The following is a 21,634-nucleotide window of genomic DNA, read 5'->3' as shown; positions in this document are numbered from 1 at the left end:
CCACAACTCCCAGAAGCCCCAGCCCAGGCGCCTGTCAACAGCATCATCAGGCGGCGCCAGGGCTCTATTAAAGACCAGCCGGTGCCCGGCAGCGCGGGACGCACGCGGGCGGACGCCGGGCTAAGCCCGGGCAAAGGACGGGCCGTCTGTGGCCGTCAGAGGCTGGAGGAGCTAGGCTGGGCCACCCTCCTAGGGCCTACCACCGGATTTGCCTACTGTTGTCAACACTTCAAGGTAGATCGACATCTAGCAGATCCCGAAAGCATAACTGACGATCACCGACTGTCCAGAGTTCTTTAAAGGTACTGTTTATCATCGTAGTTGCTCGCCCCTTTTTTCCTCAAACTCATAATAACACAGGTTGAGTACCTGGTAGCACTAGCCCCCGCACTAGTTCTGATCATGGCGAAGTGTAAGACCACACAGATTAGGGTGGGGTGAGGAGTGAATTCCCCCAAATTATTGTCCAGGATTGCCTGCAATTGGACAATTGTTTATCGATCCCATGGTTAAAATATATTGCAGATGTTAACAGATTTATGATCAAGATCAGGGAAAGCCCAACCGATGTGATAGGCCTGTCTGAACAGGAGATAAAGAACACATTTTTGGCTGATAAAAATGTGTAGGATGAGAATTGTTGGGAAACAAACCACATACCTATTTTACCAATCGATTGTAGATACTGATGGCTTCCAAAGCTATTTGTCATTAGTTACAAGACCCGTGCATTGTTTTGTACCAACAATGATGAGATTGGGTATTGTTCACCATTTAGTTGCGTTCCCAGAAATGAAAATACGGCCTGTCACTTTATGCCCATGCGATTAGTATTCTAAACCGAGCAGTATGCACTTTCTACTTTCGTGTGATTTAGATCTGAACTATAGACTTGTTTATCTAAAACCCTTGTTCAAGAAACAATGTAAAAACAACTAATGCAGCCATGGGCCTATTGTTTGCACCAAGAAATCCCGAGATTTGTTTTTCAGTTGCGACATTCATTTTAAAATCAATTCACGTGAGAAAAAGTATTGTTTATTTTTAACTGTTTTTAACCGATTTTAATGTACTAATTATTAGATCAGTGTAATTTGATTTAATTGTTTGTATATGTACATTAGTTGCTTTTTTGTTTGCTACACAAACCAAATAAAGCTCGTGAATAAAACCGCCTCTGGAGGTTGCCTCTTGTCAAGTAAGTAAAACAGGCCTCACAAGCGGTAGAGGATCTGTCACTAATGGGATCATTTTCGGAGACTGGGAGGCTTAGCTGTCCGGCATAACTTGGGTCGAGGGTATCTGGTTGAAGCAGGTATCTTGTGGTTGCAATAAACTCACTGCTGAGGCAATTTTGGTGTTCTGATCCTCTTAAAGCCCACATAGCAACCGGTGCCCCTACAATTATGGCTGTGTTGGTGTGGTGCTGGCTCCTCTTAAGATAGGTTATTTCAAAGTGAAGGTCTGATGCCAAGTTTTCCACTCGAAACATGGGCCCATTACAAAGAAGATGTGGAGATGCTGGTGTCTCCACTGCTGTGTTACAGCTGAGGAAATAGAGTAATATGTGCCAAGGGGGAAATCAGAGGGAGGTTCACAAGTGACTGATGTCACGGCTTAACCTGGCCTCCCATTCAAAGCAATGGTCCCTTTAATTCTTGAATTCATTTCAGTCGACAAACTGTTACAGAACCTATGAGGGAGCCTAGAACCAATGCCAGTCTAAACAAGCATTGGAAATGCAATAGGTCTCGGATTTATTTGAGTTAGAGCTAATGGCATTGTCAATGGCAATGTCTTTTAGCCATGTGTTATGGAGTGTATGCATGTGGTGTGTAGTGGAATTATGTGGGTTGGATTGGAATTGTAGCAATGGTGACATGCTGCGCTTTAGATGAATATGTTTAAAAGTAAAGTGCACCATACTGCGATTGCTACAATAGTTTATTGTGGATGCGTTAACAATTGATGTGTGCACTGATGGCTGGTGGTGTGTGTGCCTGTAGAAATTGTTCACTGATGGCTGGTGGTGTGTGTGCTTGGTGGAAGCGTGCACTGCCGGCTGGAGGTGTGTGTGCCTGGTGGAAGCGTGCACTGACGGCTGTTGGTGTGTGTGCCTGGTAAAAGCGTGCACAGACGGCTGGTGGTGTGTGTGCCTGGGGAAAGCGTGCACTGACGGCTGGTGGTGAGTGCGCCTGGTGAAAGCAAGCACTGACGGCTGGTGGTGTTTGTGCCCGGTGAAAGCGTGCACTGATGGCTGGTGGTGTTTGTGCCTGGTGAAAGCGTGCACTGACGGCTGGTGGTGTGTGTGTGTGGTTGCGTGTGTGGTGGTGAGTGTGTGGTGGTGAGTGTGTGGTGGTGAGAGAGTGGTGTGTGTGTGTGTGGTGTGTGTGGTGTGTGTGTGGTGTGTGTGTGTGTGGTGTGTGGTGTGTGTGGTGTGTGGTGTGTATGTGGTGTGTATGTGGTGTGTGTGTATGTGGTGTGTGTGTGATGTGTGTGTGGTCTTATGTATGTGTGTGTGGTGGACTTAGTTCAAGTGTTCGTACCCTGCACACTCGCACACTGCTCACCCTGCACACTCACACACTGCTCACCCTGCACACTCACACACTGCTCACCCTGCACACTCACACACTGCTCACCCTGCACACTGTTCACCCTGCACACTCTCACCCTGCACACTCTCACCCTGCACACTCTCACCCTGCACACTCACACACTGTTCACCCTGCACACTCTCACTCTGCAGTCGCACTCACACTCACTCTGCAGTCGCACTCACACTCACTCTGCAGTCGCACTCACACTCACTCTGCAGTCGCACTCACACTCACTCTGCAGTCGCACTCACACTCACTCTGCAGTCGCACTCACACTCACTCTGCAGTCGCACTCTGCAGTCGCACTCACACTCACTCTGCAGTCGCACTCTGCAGTCGCACTCACACTCACTCTGCAGTCGCACTCTGCAGTCGCACTCACACTCACTCTGCAGTCGCACTCTGCAGTCGCACTCACACTCACTCTGCAGTCGCACTCACACTCACTCTGCAGTCGCACTCACACTCACTCTGCAGTCGCACTCACACTCACTCTGCAGTCGCACTCACACTCACTCTGCAGTCGCACTCTGCAGTCGCACTCACACTCACTCTGCAGTCGCACTCACACTCACTCTGCAGTCGCACTCACACTCACTCTGCACTCACTCTGCAGTCGCACTCACACTCACTCTGCACTCACTCTGCACTCACTCTGCACTCACTCTGCACTCACTCTGCACTCACTCTGCACTCACTCTGCACTCACTCTGCACTCGCACTCACTCTGCACTCGCACTCACTCTGCAGTCGCACTCACTCTGCAGTCGCACTCTGCAGTCGCACTCACACTCACTCTGCAGTCGCACTCTGCAGTCGCACTCACACTCACTCTGCAGTCGCACTCTGCAGTCGCACTCACACTCACTCTGCAGTCGCACTCTGCAGTCGCACTCACACTCACTCTGCAGTCGCACTCTGCAGTCGCACTCACACTCACTCTGCAGTCGCACTCACACTCACTCTGCAGTCGCACTCACACTCACTCTGCAGTCGCACTCACACTCACTCTGCAGTCGCACTCACACTCACTCTGCAGTCGCACTCTGCAGTCGCACTCACACTCACTCTGCAGTCGCACTCACACTCACTCTGCAGTCGCACTCACACTCACTCTGCACTCACTCTGCAGTCGCACTCACACTCACTCTGCACTCACTCTGCACTCACTCTGCACTCACTCTGCACTCACTCTGCACTCACTCTGCACTCACTCTGCACTCACTCTGCACTCACTCTGCACTCACTCTGCACTCACTCTGCACTCACTCTGCACTCACTCTGCACTCACTCTGCACTCACTCTGCACTCGCACTCACTCTGCACTCGCACTCACTCTGCACTCGCACTCACTCTGCACTCGCACTCACTCTGCACTCACTCTGCACTCACTCTGCACTCGCACTCACTCTGCACTCACTCTGCACTCGCACTCACTCTGCACTCTGCACTCACTCTGCACTCTGCACTCACTCTGCACTCGCACTCACTCTGCACTCGCACTCACTCTGCACTCGCACTCACTCTGCACTCGCACTCACTCTGCACTCGCACTCACTCTGCACTCGCACTCACTCTGCACTCGCACTCACTCTGCACTCGCACTCACTCTGCACTCGCACTCACTCTGCACTCGCACTCACTCTGCACTCGCACTCACTCTGCACTCGCACTCACTCTGCACTCGCACTCACTCTGCACTCGCACTCACTCTGCACTCGCACTCACTCTGCACTCGCACTCACTCTGCACTCGCACTCACTCTGCACTCGCACTCACTCTGCACTCGCACTCACTCTGCACTCGCACTCACTCTGCACTCGCACTCACTCTGCACTCGCACTCACTCTGCACTCACTCTGCACCTGCACTCACTCTGCACCTGCACTCACTCTGCACCTGCACTCACTCTGCACCTGCACTCACTCTGCACTCACACTCACTCTGCACTCTGCACTCACACTCACTCTGCACTCACACTCACTCTGCACACTGTTCACCCTGCACTCACACACTGTTCACCCTGCACACACACTCTGCAGTCACTGTCACTCTGCAGTCACTCTGCAGTCACTGTCACTCTGCAGTCACTCTGCAGTCACTGTCACTCTGCAGTCACTCTGCAGTCACTGTCACTCTGCAGTCACTCTGCAGTCACTGTCACTCTGCAGTCACTCTGCAGTCACTGTCACTCTGCAGTCACTGTCACTCTGCAGTCACTCTGCAGTCACTCTGCAGTCACTGTCACCCTGCAGTCACTCTGCAGTCACTGTCACTCTGCAGTCACTCTGCAGTCACTCTGCAGTCACTGTCACCCTGCAGTCACTCTGCAGTCACTGTCACTCTGCAGTCACTCTGCAGTCACTCTGCAGTGACACTCACTCTGCAGTCACTGTCACTCTGCAGTCACTCTGCAGTGACACTCACTCTGCAGTCACTGTCACTCTGCAGTCACTCTGCAGTGACACTCACTCTGCAGTCACTGTCACTCTGCAGTCACTCTGCAGTCACTCTGCAGTGACACTCACTCTGCAGTCACTCTGCAGTCGCACTCACTCTGCAGTCACTCTGCAGTCGCACTCACTCTGCAGTCACTCTGCAGTCGCACTCACTCTGCAGTCGCACTCACTCTGCAGTCGCACTCACTCTGCAGTCACTCTGCACCTGCACTCACTCTGCACCTGCACTCACTCTGCACTCACTCTGCACCTGCACTCACTCTGCACCTGCACTCACTCTGCACCTGCACTCACTCTGCACCTGCACTCACTCTGCACCTGCACTCACTCTGCACCTGCACTCACTCTGCACCTGCACTCACTCTGCACCTGCACTCACTCTGCACCTGCACTCACTCTGCACTCACTCTGCACCTGCACTCACTCTGCACTCACTCTGCACCTGCACTCACTCTGCACTCACTCTGCACTCACTCTACACTCGCACTCACTCTACACTCGCACTCACTCTACACTCGCACTCACTCTACACTCACTCTACACTCACTCTGCACCTGCACTCACTCTGCACTCACTCTGCACCTGCACTCACTCTGCACCTGCACTCACTCTGCACCCGCACTCACTCTGCACCTGCACTCACTCTGCACCTGCACTCACTCTGCACCCGCACTCACTCTGCACCTGCACTCACTCTACACTCACTCTGCACCTGCACTCACTCTGCACCTGCACTCACTCTGCACCCGCACTCACTCTGCACCTGCACTCACTCTACACCTGCACTCACTCTACACTCGCACTCACTCTGCACTCACTCTTCACTCTGCACTCACTCTGCACTCACTCTGCACTCACCCTGCACTCACTCTGCACTCACCCTGCACTCACTCTGCCCCTGCACTCACTCTGCCCCTGCACTCACTCTGCCCCTGCACTCACTCTGCCCCTGCACTCACTCTACACTCGCACTCACTCTGCACTCACTCTGCCCCTGCACTCACTCTACACTCACTCTGCCCCTGCACTCACTCTGCCCCTGCACTCACTCTACACTCACTCTGCCCCTGCACTCACTCTGCCCCTGCACTCACTCTACACTCACTCTGCACCCGCACTCACTCTGCACCTGCACTCACTCTACACTCACTCTGCACCTGCACTCACTCTGCACCTGCACTCACTCTACACTCGCACTCACTCTGCACTCACTCTGCACTCACTCTGCACTCACTCTGCACTCTGCACTCACTCTTCACTCTGCACTCACTCTTCACTCTGCACTCACTCTGCACTCACTCTGCACTCACTCTGCACTCACTCTGCACTCACTCTGCACTCACCCTGCCCCTGCACTCACTCTGCCCCTGCACTCACTCTGCCCCTGCACTCACTCTGCCCCTGCACTCACTCTGCCCCTGCACTCACTCTGCCCCTGCACTCACTCTGCCCCTGCACTCACTCTGCACTCACTCTGCACTCACTCTGCACTCACTCTGCACTCACTCTGCACTCACTCTGCACTCACTCTGCACTCACTCTGCACTCACTCTGCACTCACTCTGCACTCACTCTGCACTCACTCTGCACTCACTCTGCACTCACTCTGCACTCACTCTGCACCTGCACTCACTCTGCACTCACTCTGCACTCACTCTGCACTCACTCTGCACTCACTCTGCACTCACTCTGCACTCACTCTGCACTCACTCTGCACTCACTCTGCACCTGCACTCACTCTGCACTCACTCTACACTCACTCTGCACCCGCACTCACTCTGCACCTGCACTCACTCTACACTCACTCTGCAGTCACTCTGCACCTGCACTCACTCTACACTCACTCTGCACCTGCACTCACTCTGCACCTGCACTCACTCTGCACCTGCACTCACTCTGCACCTGCACTCACTCTGCACCTGCACTCACTCTACACTCGCACTCACTCTGCACCTGCACTCACTCTACACTCGCACTCACTCTGCACCTGCACTCACTCTACACTCGCACTCACTCTGCACCTGCACTCACTCTACACTCACCCTGCACTCACTCTGCACCCGCACTCACTCTGCACCTGCACTCACTCTACACTCACTCTGCAGTCACTCTGCACCTGCACTCACTCTACACTCACTCTGCACCTGCACTCACTCTACACTCACTCTGCAGTCACTCTGCACCCGCACTCACTCTGCACCTGCACTCACTCTACACTCACTCTGCACCTGCACTCACTCTGCACCTGCACTCACTCTGCACCTGCACTCACTCTGCACCTGCACTCACTCTACACTCGCACTCACTCTGCACCTGCACTCACTCTACACTCGCACTCACTCTGCACCTGCACTCACTCTACACTCGCACTCACTCTGCACCTGCACTCACTCTACACTCACCCTGCACTCACTCTGCACCCGCACTCACTCTGCACCTGCACTCACTCTGCACTCACTCTGCAGTCACTCTGCACCTGCACTCACTCTACACTCGCACTCACTCTGCACTCACTCTGCACTCACTCTGCACTCACTCTGCACTCACTCTGCACTCACTCTGCACTCACCCTGCACTCACTCTGCCCCTGCACTCACTCTGCCCCTGCACTCACTCTGCCCCTGCACTCACTCTGCCCCTGCACTCACTCTACACTCGCACTCACTCTGCACTCACTCTGCACTCACTCTGCCCCTGCACTCACTCTGCCCCTGCACTCACTCTGCCCCTGCACTCACTCTGCCCCTGCACTCACTCTGCCCCTGCACTCACTCTGCCCCTGCACTCACTCTACACTCACTCTGCCCCTGCACTCACTCTGCCCCTGCACTCACTCTACACTCACTCTGCCCCTGCACTCACTCTGCCCCTGCACTCACTCTACACTCACTCTGCACCCGCACTCACTCTGCACCTGCACTCACTTTACACTCACTCTGCACCTGCACTCACTCTGCACCTGCACTCACTCTACACTCGCACTCACTCTGCACTCACTCTGCACTCACTCTGCACTCACTCTGCACTCACTCTGCACTCACTCTGCACTCACTCTGCACTCACTCTGCACTCACTCTGCACTCACTCTTCACTCTGCACTCACTCTTCACTCTGCACTCACTCTTCACTCTGCACTCACTCTGCACTCACTCTGCACTCACTCTGCACTCACCCTGCACTCACCCTGCACTCACTCTGCCCCTGCACTCACTCTGCCCCTGCACTCACTCTGCCCCTGCACTCACTCTGCCCCTACACTCACTCTGCCCCTGCACTCACTCTGCCCCTGCACTCACTCTGCACTCACTCTGCACTCACTCTGCCCACTCTGCACTCACTCTGCACTCACTCTGCACTCACTCTGCACTCACTCTGCACTCACTCTGCACTCACTCTGCACTCACTCTGCACTTGCACTCACTCTGCACTCACTCTACACTCACTCTGCACCCGCACTCACTCTGCACCTGCACTCACTCTACACTCACTCTGCAGTCACTCTGCACCCGCACTCACTCTGCACCTGCACTCACTCTACACTCACTCTGCACCTGCACTCACTCTGCACCTGCACTCACTCTGCACCTGCACTCACTCTGCACCTGCACTCACTCTACACTCGCACTCACTCTGCACCTGCACTCACTCTACACTCGCACTCACTCTGCACCTGCACTCACTCTACACTCGCACTCACTCTGCACCTGCACTCACTCTACACTCACCCTGCACTCACTCTGCACCCGCACTCACTCTGCACCTGCACTCACTCTACACTCACTCTGCAGTCACTCTGCACCTGCACTCACTCTACACTCACTCTGCACCTGCACTCACTCTACACTCACTCTGCAGTCACTCTGCACCCGCACTCACTCTGCACCTGCACTCACTCTACACTCACTCTGCACCTGCACTCACTCTGCACCTGCACTCACTCTGCACCTGCACTCACTCTGCACCTGCACTCACTCTACACTCGCACTCACTCTGCACCTGCACTCACTCTACACTCGCACTCACTCTGCACCTGCACTCACTCTACACTCACCCTGCACTCACTCTGCACCCGCACTCACTCTGCACCCGCACTCACTCTGCACCCGCACTCACTCTGCACCTGCACTCACTCTACACTCACTCTACACTCACTCTGCACCTGCACTCACTCTACACTCACTCTGCACCTGCACTCACTCTACACTCACTCTGCACCTGCACTCACTCTACACTCGCACTCACTCTGCACCTGCACTCACTCTACACTCGCACTCACTCTGCACCTGCACTCACTCTACACTCGCACTCACTCTGCACCTGCACTCACTCTACACTCGCACTCACTCTGCACCTGCACTCACTCTACACTCGCACTCACTCTGCACCTGCACTCACTCTACACTCGCACTCACTCTGCACCTGCACTCACTCTACACTCGCACTCATCCTGCACTCACCCTGCACTCACTCTGCCCCTGCACTCACTCTGCCCCTGCACTCACTCTGCCCCTGCACTCACTCTGCCCCTGCACTCACTCTGCACCTGCACTCACTCTGCACCTGCACTCACTCTGCACCTGCACTCACTCTGCACCGGCACTCACTCTGCACCGGCACTCACTCTGCACCGGCACTCACTCTGCACCGGCACTCACTCTGCACCGGCACTCACTCTGCACCGGCACTCACTCTGCACCGGCACTCACTCTGCACCGGCACTCACTCTGCACCGGCACTCACTCTGCACCGGCACTCACTCTGCACCGGCACTCACTCTGCACCGGCACTCACTCTGCACCGGCACTCACACTGCACCGGCACTCACACTCGGCACTCACACTCGGCACTCACACTCGGCACTCACACTCGGCACTCACACTCGGCACTCACACTCGGCACTCACACTCGGCACTCACACTCGGCACTCACACTCGGCACTCACACTCGGCACTCACACTCGGCACTCACACTCGGCACTCACACTCGGCACTCACACTCGGCACTCACACTCGGCACTCACACTCGGCACTCACACTCTGCACTCACACTCTGCACTCACACTCTGCACTCACACTCTGCACTCACACTCTGCACTCACACTCTGCAGTGTGTGGGTGTCTCCCTGAAAAAGATGGGGAGCCACAGGGAAGAGATAGTGTGTGCTTGTGAGAGCCGAGGGTCCGACGGGTCTGTACAGAGGGCACTGCCAGAACTAAGTATGTCCCAGTACTGTAATACCTGACGCTGCGGCGGGTCAGGATTGGTGTGCATCGGAAGAGCAGAGTGTGCGTCAGTCATGTAACAGCAGAGGCTGCCAAGGTCTGGGTCGAGGTACTTTGGCACAGTGTGGTGGTGCTGTAACAGATGCTGTGCTAGTCCCGACTGAGATACGTTGGGTGAAGTGAGTGCGCCCTGTATTGCACAGCAGGGGGGGCGGCAGCTCTGCATTAAGACACATTGGCAGAGCTGCGGCGTTCCGGGACTGCTGGAGCCCAGGGTGCGGTCGGTCTGGATTGAGGTGGGTAGGATGCGCCTCAGTACAAAAATAGCAGAGGGTCAACAGTTCAGGACTGAGGTACACTGACCGAGTTGTGTGCGCCCCGGACCTAAAAACAGGAGAAAATGGCGCTGTGCACCCCTGTACTGAAAGAGCAGTGTGCATGGCATGTGAGAATTGAGGTACACTGCCGGAGCTATGCTCGCTCCGCAACTGAAATAGCAGAGGATGCGGCAGGTCGGGATTGAGGTGCACTGACAGAGCTGTGCACGCCTGGTACTGAAATAGCAGAGGATGCGGCAGGTCGGGATTGAGGTGCACTGACAGAGCTGTGCACGCCTGGTACTGAAATAGCAGAGGATGCGGCAGGTCGGGATTGAGGTACACTGCCGGAGCTAAGCTCGCTCCGGAACTGAAATAGCAGACGATGTGGCAGGTCGGGATTGAGGTGCACCGACAGCTGTGGTGTGCGCGCCTAGTAATGAAAGAGCAGAGGGAGTGGCTTCCCTGGAATCAGAATTGAGGCCCAATGCCTGAGCTATGGCGCCCCTGTACAATGATAAGGATGCGGGGGGTCAGGATAGAAGCCCACGGAAGAGCAGTCGGAGTTCTCGGTACCTGACACAGCGACGCTTCTTTACACGCAGGGTTAAGGTGCATCTCCGGCGCGCTGGCAATAAGCTCGTGCTCACTCACATGCCTGGTCCGCACAATAGAGTTATCCGAGTGCTCACATCCTGTTAAACTGCTCCCATGTACTTCATAACAACTCGGCATGTACCTCCGATGAAAAACTGAACGCGCGTAGAATCCCCGAACAAACAAGCTTCACAACGCCGGACCACAGATCGCGAAAGCGATCCAATTGTAAAAAAAACAAGAACAAGGAAGCTGCGCGCTGAGCGCTGCAGAATTGTGAACGCGCCCGGCCATCTGGATTCACTAACGGAGGCACCCTGACAGCTCCTAATTATAATTTATGTACTTCTGTGCGCGAGCACGAACGAAATATGCCCAAAATGGCGGAACAAAACTACATTTACCCTATCACTTCAAGCCTATTAAAACGAAAACACAAGGAAGACTAATCACTGGCCAGATGACAGAAAACGCTAAGGAATGTGTGGAATTCCTCTCGCCAAGGCCCTAGGAGATACTTCTTTTTTTTCTTCTAACATTAGGATCTCGAAACTCCTCCCCCACTTACAGTGGGGAGGAGTCCGAGCCCTAAAAAGGCCGTTGACATCTTTCCTTCACTGAGATGCTGCAACACAAAATACATATTTAACAAGAAAAAGGACGTCCTATGCTCAACATGCAACTGGAAAAAAAAAGGACTTCCATCTCTGCCTCTCCAACCACAAGTTAACATCTGTGTATATATAAGTTTTTAAAGCCTTGATCCAAAAAGAAAAATCGAGATCACAACATACAAGACAGTCAGAAAATAGATTCCAATTAAAGGCTACAACATATGCCCCATTGAGGTAAAGTAGAAAAAAAATGTCTTCAGAAACAAATGTGGAAGATGTACATGAATGACTAGAGGTCGTTATGAACTTTCCCTCCACTGGGATTCATTATAGCAACGTTAAAGTTATAGTTTATTATTCCTCTGTGACAATGGTGAGGCCAATCTAGCAACTTTCCTACATTTGTCTTTCAGGAAGGAGAGAATGAAAAGGTGTTTTAGTCCATTGATCATCACTCATTCAATTCACAGGTAAATAGGAAGATTAGTCATTTGTTTGGAACTAGTAACTACTTTTTGAAAAAGCATTAGTGGTTTCTCACATGTTAATGATAATCTTATGTTGCAAGCTGTCTTTAATGATTAGCCAATAAAATACTGAAATGGATAGGGTCCTGTTAACAATGCATTCCCAGAATACATCAGGTGTGAGGATTGAAAAAAAATATGACCTGTTCTGTAAGACCTTTGAGGTTGGTCACAGTTAGTAAAATGGGAATTACCTGCCAAGCACTGAGCCAGCCAGTGGAAGAAGTTGCTTTATACATGCACTATCAATGAGTACTGTCAACAAATAAGTAAAAGTGTTCCCTCAAAAAATGGGTTGTGCAAACCTGCAACATACAATATGAACTGAATACACACCTCTCTGCAAACCGCAGCAATCTGAGCCTCATCCATGCAAGTTTCTGTAACAACATCAGTAAGAGACCCTCCGGCAAGGTACTCCATCACCACAAACAGCTCATCTCCTACCAGGAAACTGCAAGCAAAAATTGTGCATTAAAACTCCACTTTTGCCATGCGTTTGAACTGATAAAAAAAAAGAGGATTCCCTTTTAATAATGATTCTCCAACATGTGCATCTTAATCAGCAATGCCCGTTGAGCATTGCACATCGAGAGCAGGATGTTCATCATTAAGCCTTTACACCTGCCCACAAGGTACCTTTACAAATGATACACTGTGAAAAAAATGATCTCAAACCCACTCATCCACTCTCCTGTTTAAAAAACCTACTCATTCATGGTTTGTCTTCATACCTGTCAAGGAAATTCACTATATTTGGGTTCTTCAGTTCCTTCATTACCAGGATTTCATTGATGATCAACTCCTTCTTGGGCTGCTTTTGAAGGTTAATTTGTTTGATGGCCACCTGAGAAAAGGAGGAAACGCACCTTTAACTCCTTTAATGTCAACCATAACAATCTATTCAGGAGGCCTTAATTCAGCGTTCAACACAAGTCTTGTACTGGCTTTGGTCTCAGCAGTTTTAGTTATTGTTAGATTTGGGCAATTTGCGGTTCTGTATCCTCTTATGAAGAGAAAGTGAACAGTACTGTTCGCCTCACAATTTTGTATTGTACATTCGAATTTAGCATCCATCTGTGGTCTCTTCCCAAGGCGCCCTTGTAGCTTCTGCAGTAACGTTTTGTAGCCCTGGCTACTGATACAGATAGTTCCTTATAACAGTATGTAAAACATGAGGGGGGCTAACGTCAAAAGTCCTTGCCTTTCCTCGATAGTTACACGAAGTAAAGAGGCAGGGGTATAAGCATCATGCACTCCACCAATATACACTATGCCTGATATTAGGTTAGCTTTTGGCCTCTCATAATTGCAGCTACAGAAATTGAAAGTTTGGTTTATGAACACAGATAGGACTGGGGCTGTAAAACATCTAAGCGGATGTGTTCTAGTTAAATCATGTTTTTACATTAATGTTGAAAGAGAAATACTCAATTCACAATTTAGGACTTGTTACGATAATAGCTTGCATTAAAATGCTCCCAAATGGAGACGGAGTTCTCTTCTTTGCAACTACACTGAGTCAAAGAGAAGTGATCCATTTGTGACCCCTCTAAATGCATATGGAATACATACAAGTGCGAGGAAATTTTAACAAAAAATCAAAACCTTCATTTGCAGCTTATTTCACATAAGTAATTACACTTCTGTTTTAGACTCAGCCAAACTAAAAATGATAGCTGGATGCCCAGATCACATCTATCTCTAATAGTTTTCCCCTTTCCAGGAAGAGTGCTACAACCCTGAAATAGAACACAATCCGTCTCAAGATACTGTTTATACACAAATGAATGTGCAGTTCCAGGCTGGCCTGGTGTCTTAGTCCGTCAACTGCAAGGCCCCACGAAACGTCCATACTGAGCGATGGCTGAATGGGAAGATCCACTCAGTAATTTGGAAAGTAGGCCTTGTTTGCGTGGTAGTCTCCCATTGACAAACTCAAAAGTGTTCAGAATCATGCTCCCAAAGAAGTGTCTACATTTTAGAATCACTTTATTTACTTGGGTCTCTTGGGATAACAAACAACTCACTCAGAGGAGTATCTTGGCGCTGTGCTGAAACAGGCAACTGGGGAGTCTTCTAAAACCACCAGGATTTCAACATCTTCTTGAAGTTTATAGTCAGTGTAGGTACGAAGATGAAGAGGGAGCTTGTTCTAGTGGCATCGGGCCGTGTAAGAAAAAGATCTGCCTCCACACCTTGAAGTAGGGATGTGTGGAATGTGCAAAAGCGCTTTGTTTGAGAATCTGAGCTGTCTGGAAGGCTGATACTGTTAGAAATGGGAGTCTCTAATTGGCAGTGGTTTGCACCTTTGTCCACGTAGGGACCCTTCCTTCTAGACAGGATGAGGGGGGATACACTACTGAAATAACCCCTGCTCACCCCCTTGGTAGCTTGGCACGAGCAGACAGGCTTATCTCAGAGGCAGTGTGCAAAGAATTTGCACATAACCAACAGTAAAACAGTAAAACACCACAAAAGGACATCACACCAATTTAGAAAAATATCCAATACTTTATATATTTAAAACAAGACCAAAGCTATAAAAATCCAATATACAGTACTTAAAAATATGCACTTTGCAACAATAACCTTAAAAATGCAGTTCCTTGAAGTCGGTAGCCACATCCGGTGCTACCGCGGTGCTGAAAACAGAATACAACAGTTCCGTCAGACCACGTCGGTCGTGGTGATCGCAAACTCGTAAACAGTACCTTTTCATTGCGGCCGATCACTTTGATACGTGCCCTTTGTGGCAACCGTTGCAGTTGCGGTGTGAAGCATAGTGGTGCAGCAAGCAGTGCCTTCAAGGCACGGCGTCGGTGAGACCAGGACTGCAGTGCAGAGTGAAGGTAGTACTGAGATCACGGTGCGGGCGATAGTGCTTGTTGTAGGAGGCTGGCATCGGTGAGTCCGGACTGTGCTGTGGGAAGGGGCGGTGCGTCGTGAGATTTACGAGCGGTGCCCCTGAGCGGTCATAGGTGTCAAAGTCAGCAGGCAGCTACTGCGCCTGTGAGACCACGGCAGCAAAGCGTGGCGGTGCCACAAGGACACTGTGCAAGTGGCGGCTCGGCGGAGGTCGCCATCGGTGAGAGCAGGGTTGCAGTACGAGATACGGCGGTGCCCTGTGCAGTGCTTTCAGTACACGGAGCCGGTGACTGAGTTGGCTGCTTTCGCCCCTCTGTGGCTACTGAAACCACGGTTCTAGAGGCAGTACTCAGAGGTCGGTTAAGTCTTTGAGGTACATGAGACTTCTGAACAGGAGGCAAGCTCTACTTCAAGCCTTTGGAGATATTCCGCAACTAGTTGAGAAAGTTCAGTCCAGTCCTTTCACTGCCCAAGGCAGAAGCAGCAACTGCAGGCCAACCCGCAAAGCAATAACACAGCAAAGGGGTAGAACTCCTTATGACAGTTCTTCCAGCTCTTCTCGTCAGGTTCCTTGATCCAAGCGAGTTCTAAAGTTCTGGGGTCTGAGCCCAATATTTATTCTGCATTTCTCTTTGTTCTCTTCAGCAGAGTGTGCCTGTGCTTAGTTCAAACCAGTTTGGTCTTCTCCGGTCAAGCTTTCCAGCAGCAGGTTGCAATAGCATTGTCCAAGGCAGACCAAGCCCATTCAGGTTCAAGGAAATCTCTTCCCACTACTCAAAATGCAGCACAGGTCTACTCTGCCCAGCCCAGACTCATCCAGGAAAGGCATCTGAGAACCCCACCTGGCTGTCTGATAAAATGCACATCCCCAGTCCCTTCTACTCCAAAGCCAGGCAGTCAATCCACAAATCAGCAGAGGCGCACAGGTTGGCTATGCAAGAAAACACCCACTTTCTAAATGTGGTATTTCCAAACGCACAATATAAAATTCATCTTTACTAAAAGATGCATTTTTATATTCGGAGTTCAGGCATACTAAACTCCTCCATCTTTCTATCTTGTCGCAATGGGAATTTATAATTATAAGATGTTCTAAATAAACTCCAATTTTATCCTAAGGGACATACACCCTTTCGATAGTGAACTACAGTAGATTTCGTTTTTTTTCTAACAGGACATGTCACACACCTCAGTACATGTCATACCTCTTAAAAACACTGCACCCTGCCCATCGGGCTACATTGGACCTACCTCAGGGGTATCTTACATGTAAGAAAAAGGAAGGTTAGGGCCTGGCAAGTGGGTGCACTTGCTAGGCCGACATGGCAGTACCAAAAGTGGCAGGTCTGAGGTACATTTACAGACTGTTCATGTGGGTAGCACAATCAGTTCTGCAGGCCCACTAGAAGCATTTGATTTACAAGCCCTGGACACACACTGTGCACTGTACTAGGTACTTACCAGGAAATCAAATATGCCAATCATGGAATCACTAATCCATAACAACAATTTACCTGGAGAGCATATATGCTTTAGCACTAAATAGCAGCGGTGAAGTGCCCAGAGTTCTAAAACCAACAAAAACAGGGTAAAAAATAGGAGGCCAAAAAGCCTGGGGGTAAACCCGCTGAGTCGTGAGTATAGATTTGCAGGGAGAGCCTTATAGAGTGCCTTGCGTGTCAGACAGCAAAGTTTGAAAATATCCCGCCTTATGGCGGAGAGGGGAGTGTTAAAAGTGAAGCGTCAAGGTAAGGATAATGTTACTTACCCAATAAGCATCTGTTCGTGGCATGTAGAGCTGTAGATCCATATGCTTTGCATACACCTGCTATCTAGTGTTGGGTTTGGATATTTGCAAGTTGTTCTTCGAAGAAGTCTTTCCAGTCACGAGGTAAGGTGACTCCTTTCGGTGATAGTGCGCATTGGCTTCAACGCCATTGTTAGATTGTTTTTCCGAGGAGGGCGAGAATGGAGTTAGTAAGTATAGAATGGAGATGTCCATTCGCATGTATGTAAACTGAGAAACTGCAACAACTACAGGAGACTGGGGAGGCGGGAGGGCGAATGTCAAATTACAGCTATACATGCCAAGAACATATGATTACTGGGTAAGTAACATGATCTATTCGAGGCATGTGAGCTGTAGATCACATGTTTTGCATGGACTATACAGCAGTATACTGCCAAAGCTGTGGCTAACCGGTAATTGTTGTAGTAGTCTAAAACAGTGTTCTAAGTAGTGCTTGGCCTACATTAGCTTGTTGCCATGCTAACACATCTACACAATAGTGGTTGGTTAATGTGTGCGGTTTAGACCATGTTGGCGCCTTACAGATGTCAGCTAGGTGAATATTCCCTAAGGCGGCCATAGTAGCCTCTATCTTGCAAGTGGAATGTGCTCTAGGGGGTATTAGCAAAGTTCTTTTTGCTTTCTGATATCATGTCTGGATACATTTCACAATCCATCTTGCAATGCCTGATTTAGATATGGGATTGTCTTTGTGTGGTGGAGAAAAAGCAATAAAAAGTTGCTTTGATTTTTTAATTCTTTTGTTTTGTCAATGTAATATAATAAAGCTCTTCTAACATCAAGAATGTGTAGATCTTGTTCTGCTATAGAATCAGGTTGAGGGGAGAACACAGGTAACTCAACTGACTGAAATGAAAGGCAGAAACTACTTTAGGGAAATATGTAGGATTGGTGTTTAGAACCACTTTGTCTCTATGAAGCTGAAACAAAGACTCTTGTATAGTTAATGCCAGGAGTTCACCAACTCTTCTCAGTGAAGGTATTGCGATGAGGAAAGCAACCTTCCATGAGAGGAATTGTATTTGGCACCCATGCATTGGTTCGAATGCAAGTACTATATTTGGGTTCCACACTGGTGCAGGTGGGACTCTTGGTGGTATCACTCTTTTTAATCTTTCTAGAAAGGCTTTAATCACTGGTAATCTGAAGAGAGATAAGTGAAGCCTGTTTTGCAAGTATGCAGCTACTGCTGCTAGATGTAAGCGAATGGATGTGTCGGCTAGTCTAGATTGCTGTAAATGTAACCGGTAACAGATGATGTTCTATACAGAAGCATCAAGAGGATTGTTACTGTTATGATAGATAACAAATTGCTTCCATTTTGCTGCATAACATGTCCTAGTAGTAGGCTTTCCAGCTTCACTTAGGACATTCATATAGTCTGGTGGTAAGTGTAAATAACCAAACTCTAGGACTTCAGGAGCCAGATCAGCAGGTTGAGTTCTTTGGGATTTGGGGGCTTGATTTCTCCATGGCTCTGAGTGAGGAGACTGGAGGTGAGATGCAGCTACTGGAGTGAAACCAATGACAGCTCCAATAAAATGGTAAACCAGCATTGAGGTGCCCATGTTGGAGCTATGAGAATTAATGTGAGGGATGTTTGCCTGAGCTTCCGATCTACCAGTGGAATGAGTGGGAGAGGCGGAAAAGCATAGGCAAATATCCCTGACCAGTTCATCAATAGGGCACAGACATAGGAGAGCGGGTTTGGGAACCTGGAGGCGAAGTTTGGGCATTTTGCGTTTTCTGCTGTGGCTAACAGGTCTATTTGAGGAAATCCTCATTCCTGAAAGTAGGGGAGGAGAGCCTGAGGATAAAGTGCCCACTCATGGATTTGCTGCTTCTGTTTGCTGAGGCACAAGTTACTACTGATAGATTCCTTACCTTACAATAGCCCCAGGTGTCAGACTGGATCTGGAAAGCTTTCGTCAGCAGTACCCCTGCGCGTCGATAGGCGTCGTCGTATGGCTCCGCGTGCGTCATTAGCGTCGTATTCGCCGAGATGACGCCACTGGAGCTACTTAGACACGTCATTGCGCGAATTAGCTAGTTCTGTACACAACTTTCCGCGACAGGAACGCAGAGCCATGTAAGATACTGACCACTGGTGCATAGAAACTAGGCTCCGAAAGGATGACCTTCGCCCTAAAAATCAGTTTGCAGAATGGGGAGGATGGATGGGGTGGTAAGGAATCCATCACTAACTAATGTCTCTTACAGATATATCGTTACACAAGTAGTAACTTGTGCATCTGAAAGAGACACGTTAGTGATAGATTCCTTACCTTAGGATAGATACCCCAGCAATACCAACCCCGGTGGTGGGTCTGCGAACAAGATTACACCAGAAAGTCCCGGAGAACAGAACGGCCAAAGAAGCCCTCCCTGCGGACCTGACTGTAAAGGCAATAATGCTTTGTAAAAGTGTGCAGCGAAGCCCACGTGGCAGCCTGACAGATGTCTTGCAGTGAGGCACCACGTCCCAATGCAGTAGTAGCTACTGTCGCCCTGGTAGAATGGGCAAGCAGCCCCACCGGAGGTTCATTTTTAGCCATAGAATAACAACAGGCCTTGATACACAAGACGACCCAGCGAGAGATAGTGCTCTTGTGAACAGCCCGGCCTTTCTTGGCGTCTGTGTAGCCAACAAAGTGCTGGTCATCCACCTGGAATGCTTGTGTGTGATTCAGATAAAAGGAGAGCATGTTTTGGGTCCAGACGGTGGAGCCGCTCTTCCTCTCTGGAAGGGTGCAGAAAGAAAGTCGGCAAGGTGATAGTCTGCCCGATGTGGAAGGCAGTGACAACCTTTGGCAAGAAGGAAGGACGAGTGCGAAGCACAACCTTGTCCGGATGAACAGACAAAAAAGAAGGCTTACAAGAAAGAGTTTCAAGCTCACTCACTCTCCTGGCAGAGGTGATAGCTACCAGGAAGGCAGTTTTCAAAGTCAGAAGACGTCAGAAGAATTTGTTCCACCTGCAGGCGTATACCGATTTAGTGGAGGGACGCCTGGCTGCAAGAATGACATCACAGACTTCGGGAGGCAAGTCCAATGGAATCAATTGTCGCTGCTCAATCTCCACGCATGTAGGCGGAGGCTGGACAGGTTCGGGTGGAGAACCGTCCCCATCTGCTGCAATAGAAGATCCTCCCGCAGAGGCAGTCGGATCGGGGGATCCAGGCTCATACTGAGTAGCTCGGGATACCAAACTCTTCGGGCCCAGTCCGGAGCCACAGGGATGACTTTGGCCCGGTCACGCCTGATTTTCTTCCGCACTCTGGGTAGAAGAGATAGGCTGAAAGGCGTACAACAGACCGCAGCTCCATTAGCGACGAATAGCGTCATCGAGCGAGTGCAGTCTTGGTAATTCCAACGGCACAGGAATGCGGACATTGCGCGTTCTCTTCTGTGGCGAATAGATCTAACCAAGGCTCTTCCCACTATTGAAAGAGACCTTGCACCACCTCCGAGTGAAGACGTCATTCGTGATTCATCAGACACGGGCAGCTGAGTTGGTCTGCCCTGGCGTTCAAAGAACCCGCCAGGTGTTGAACCGTCAAGGAAATGCCATGACATTCCAGCCATGTCCAGAGGTGCAGAGCCTGCTGACATAGGGTCCATGACCCCACCCGCCCTGTTTGTTGTAATAACACATGACGGTGTTGTCCGTGAACACCTACACCACCTTCTCCCCAACAGAGGGAAGGAATGCCTTCAGTGCAAGAAGGATCGCCCGAAATCTCGAAAAGGCTGATATGGAGCCGGGACTCCACCTGAGACCAGAGGCCTCCGATCTCCACCTCTACCATGTGGCCACCCCATCCTAGGAGGGACGCATCAGTCACCACTGTGTGCTCCGGTTGGGGAAGGGATCTGCGGCTGACCCAATGTTGATCCATGAGCCACCACTGCAATTGCTGAGCGGTGCCCTCTGAGATCGGGATGTAGTCGGACAGGTTCCCATGGCGCTGCGCCCACTGGAACTTCTGGTCCCACTGCAGAGCCCGCATATGCCACCTGGCATGGTTGCTCAGCAGGATGCAGGAGGCTATGAGTCCCAGCAGCCTCAAGGTCGTCCTGACCAAAACCCAGGACAAGGGCTGAAACATCGGAACCATAGCCCGAATGTCCTGGACTCGCTGTTCGGGAGGATAAACCTGAAACTGCGCAGTGTCTAGAACCACTCTGATGAATAGGAGCTTCTGGGAGGGAATCAGGTGCGACTTCCGCACATTGATGGAGAACCCCATCAAATGCGGGAGGTCGGCAGTAGTCTGGAGGTGGAAAACTACTGTCTGGGGCGATCCCGCCTTGACCACCCAGTGCCGAAATAGGGGAAGACTGAAACCCCTGATGTGCGCAGATGAGCTGCGACCACCGCCATTACTTTTGTGAACACCCGAGGGGCGCTGTTAAGGCCAACTGGGAGCATGGTGCACTGAAAATGCTCCTGGCCCACCGTGAATCGCAGGTAACGCCGATGGGCTGGCAGGACAGGAATATGAAAATAAGCATCCTGTAGGTCCAGTGCCACCATCCAATCTTGTGGGTCGAGAGCAGACAAGACCTGAGCCAGAGTGAGCATCTTGAACTTCTCCATCCGGAGGAAGCGATTTACATT

General features: G+C 50.6%; 1 protein-coding gene across 2 annotated transcripts in view; it reads right to left on the bottom strand.

Annotated features, from left to right (window-relative positions):
• The window catches only part of PAK2 (p21 (RAC1) activated kinase 2), a 728,762-nt gene that overhangs the window by 212,138 nt on the left and 494,990 nt on the right, over nt 1-21,634 (bottom strand). For both annotated transcript variants that reach the window (XM_078665775.1, XM_078665774.1), the window contains exons 10-11: nt 13,071-13,183; nt 12,673-12,790 (exon numbers count right to left, since the gene is read on the bottom strand). In XM_078665775.1, the coding sequence (XP_078521901.1) occupies nt 12,673-12,790; nt 13,071-13,183 (231 nt within the window). The remainder of the gene's footprint in view (nt 1-12,672; nt 12,791-13,070; nt 13,184-21,634) is intronic.

Source organism: Lissotriton helveticus, chromosome 11 (assembly GCF_964261635.1).
Source record: "Lissotriton helveticus chromosome 11, aLisHel1.1, whole genome shotgun sequence".
NCBI lineage: Eukaryota > Metazoa > Chordata > Amphibia > Caudata > Salamandridae > Lissotriton > Lissotriton helveticus.
Note: the sequence above shows the minus strand (reverse complement) of the source record. Positions and strands in the feature narration are given on the sequence as shown.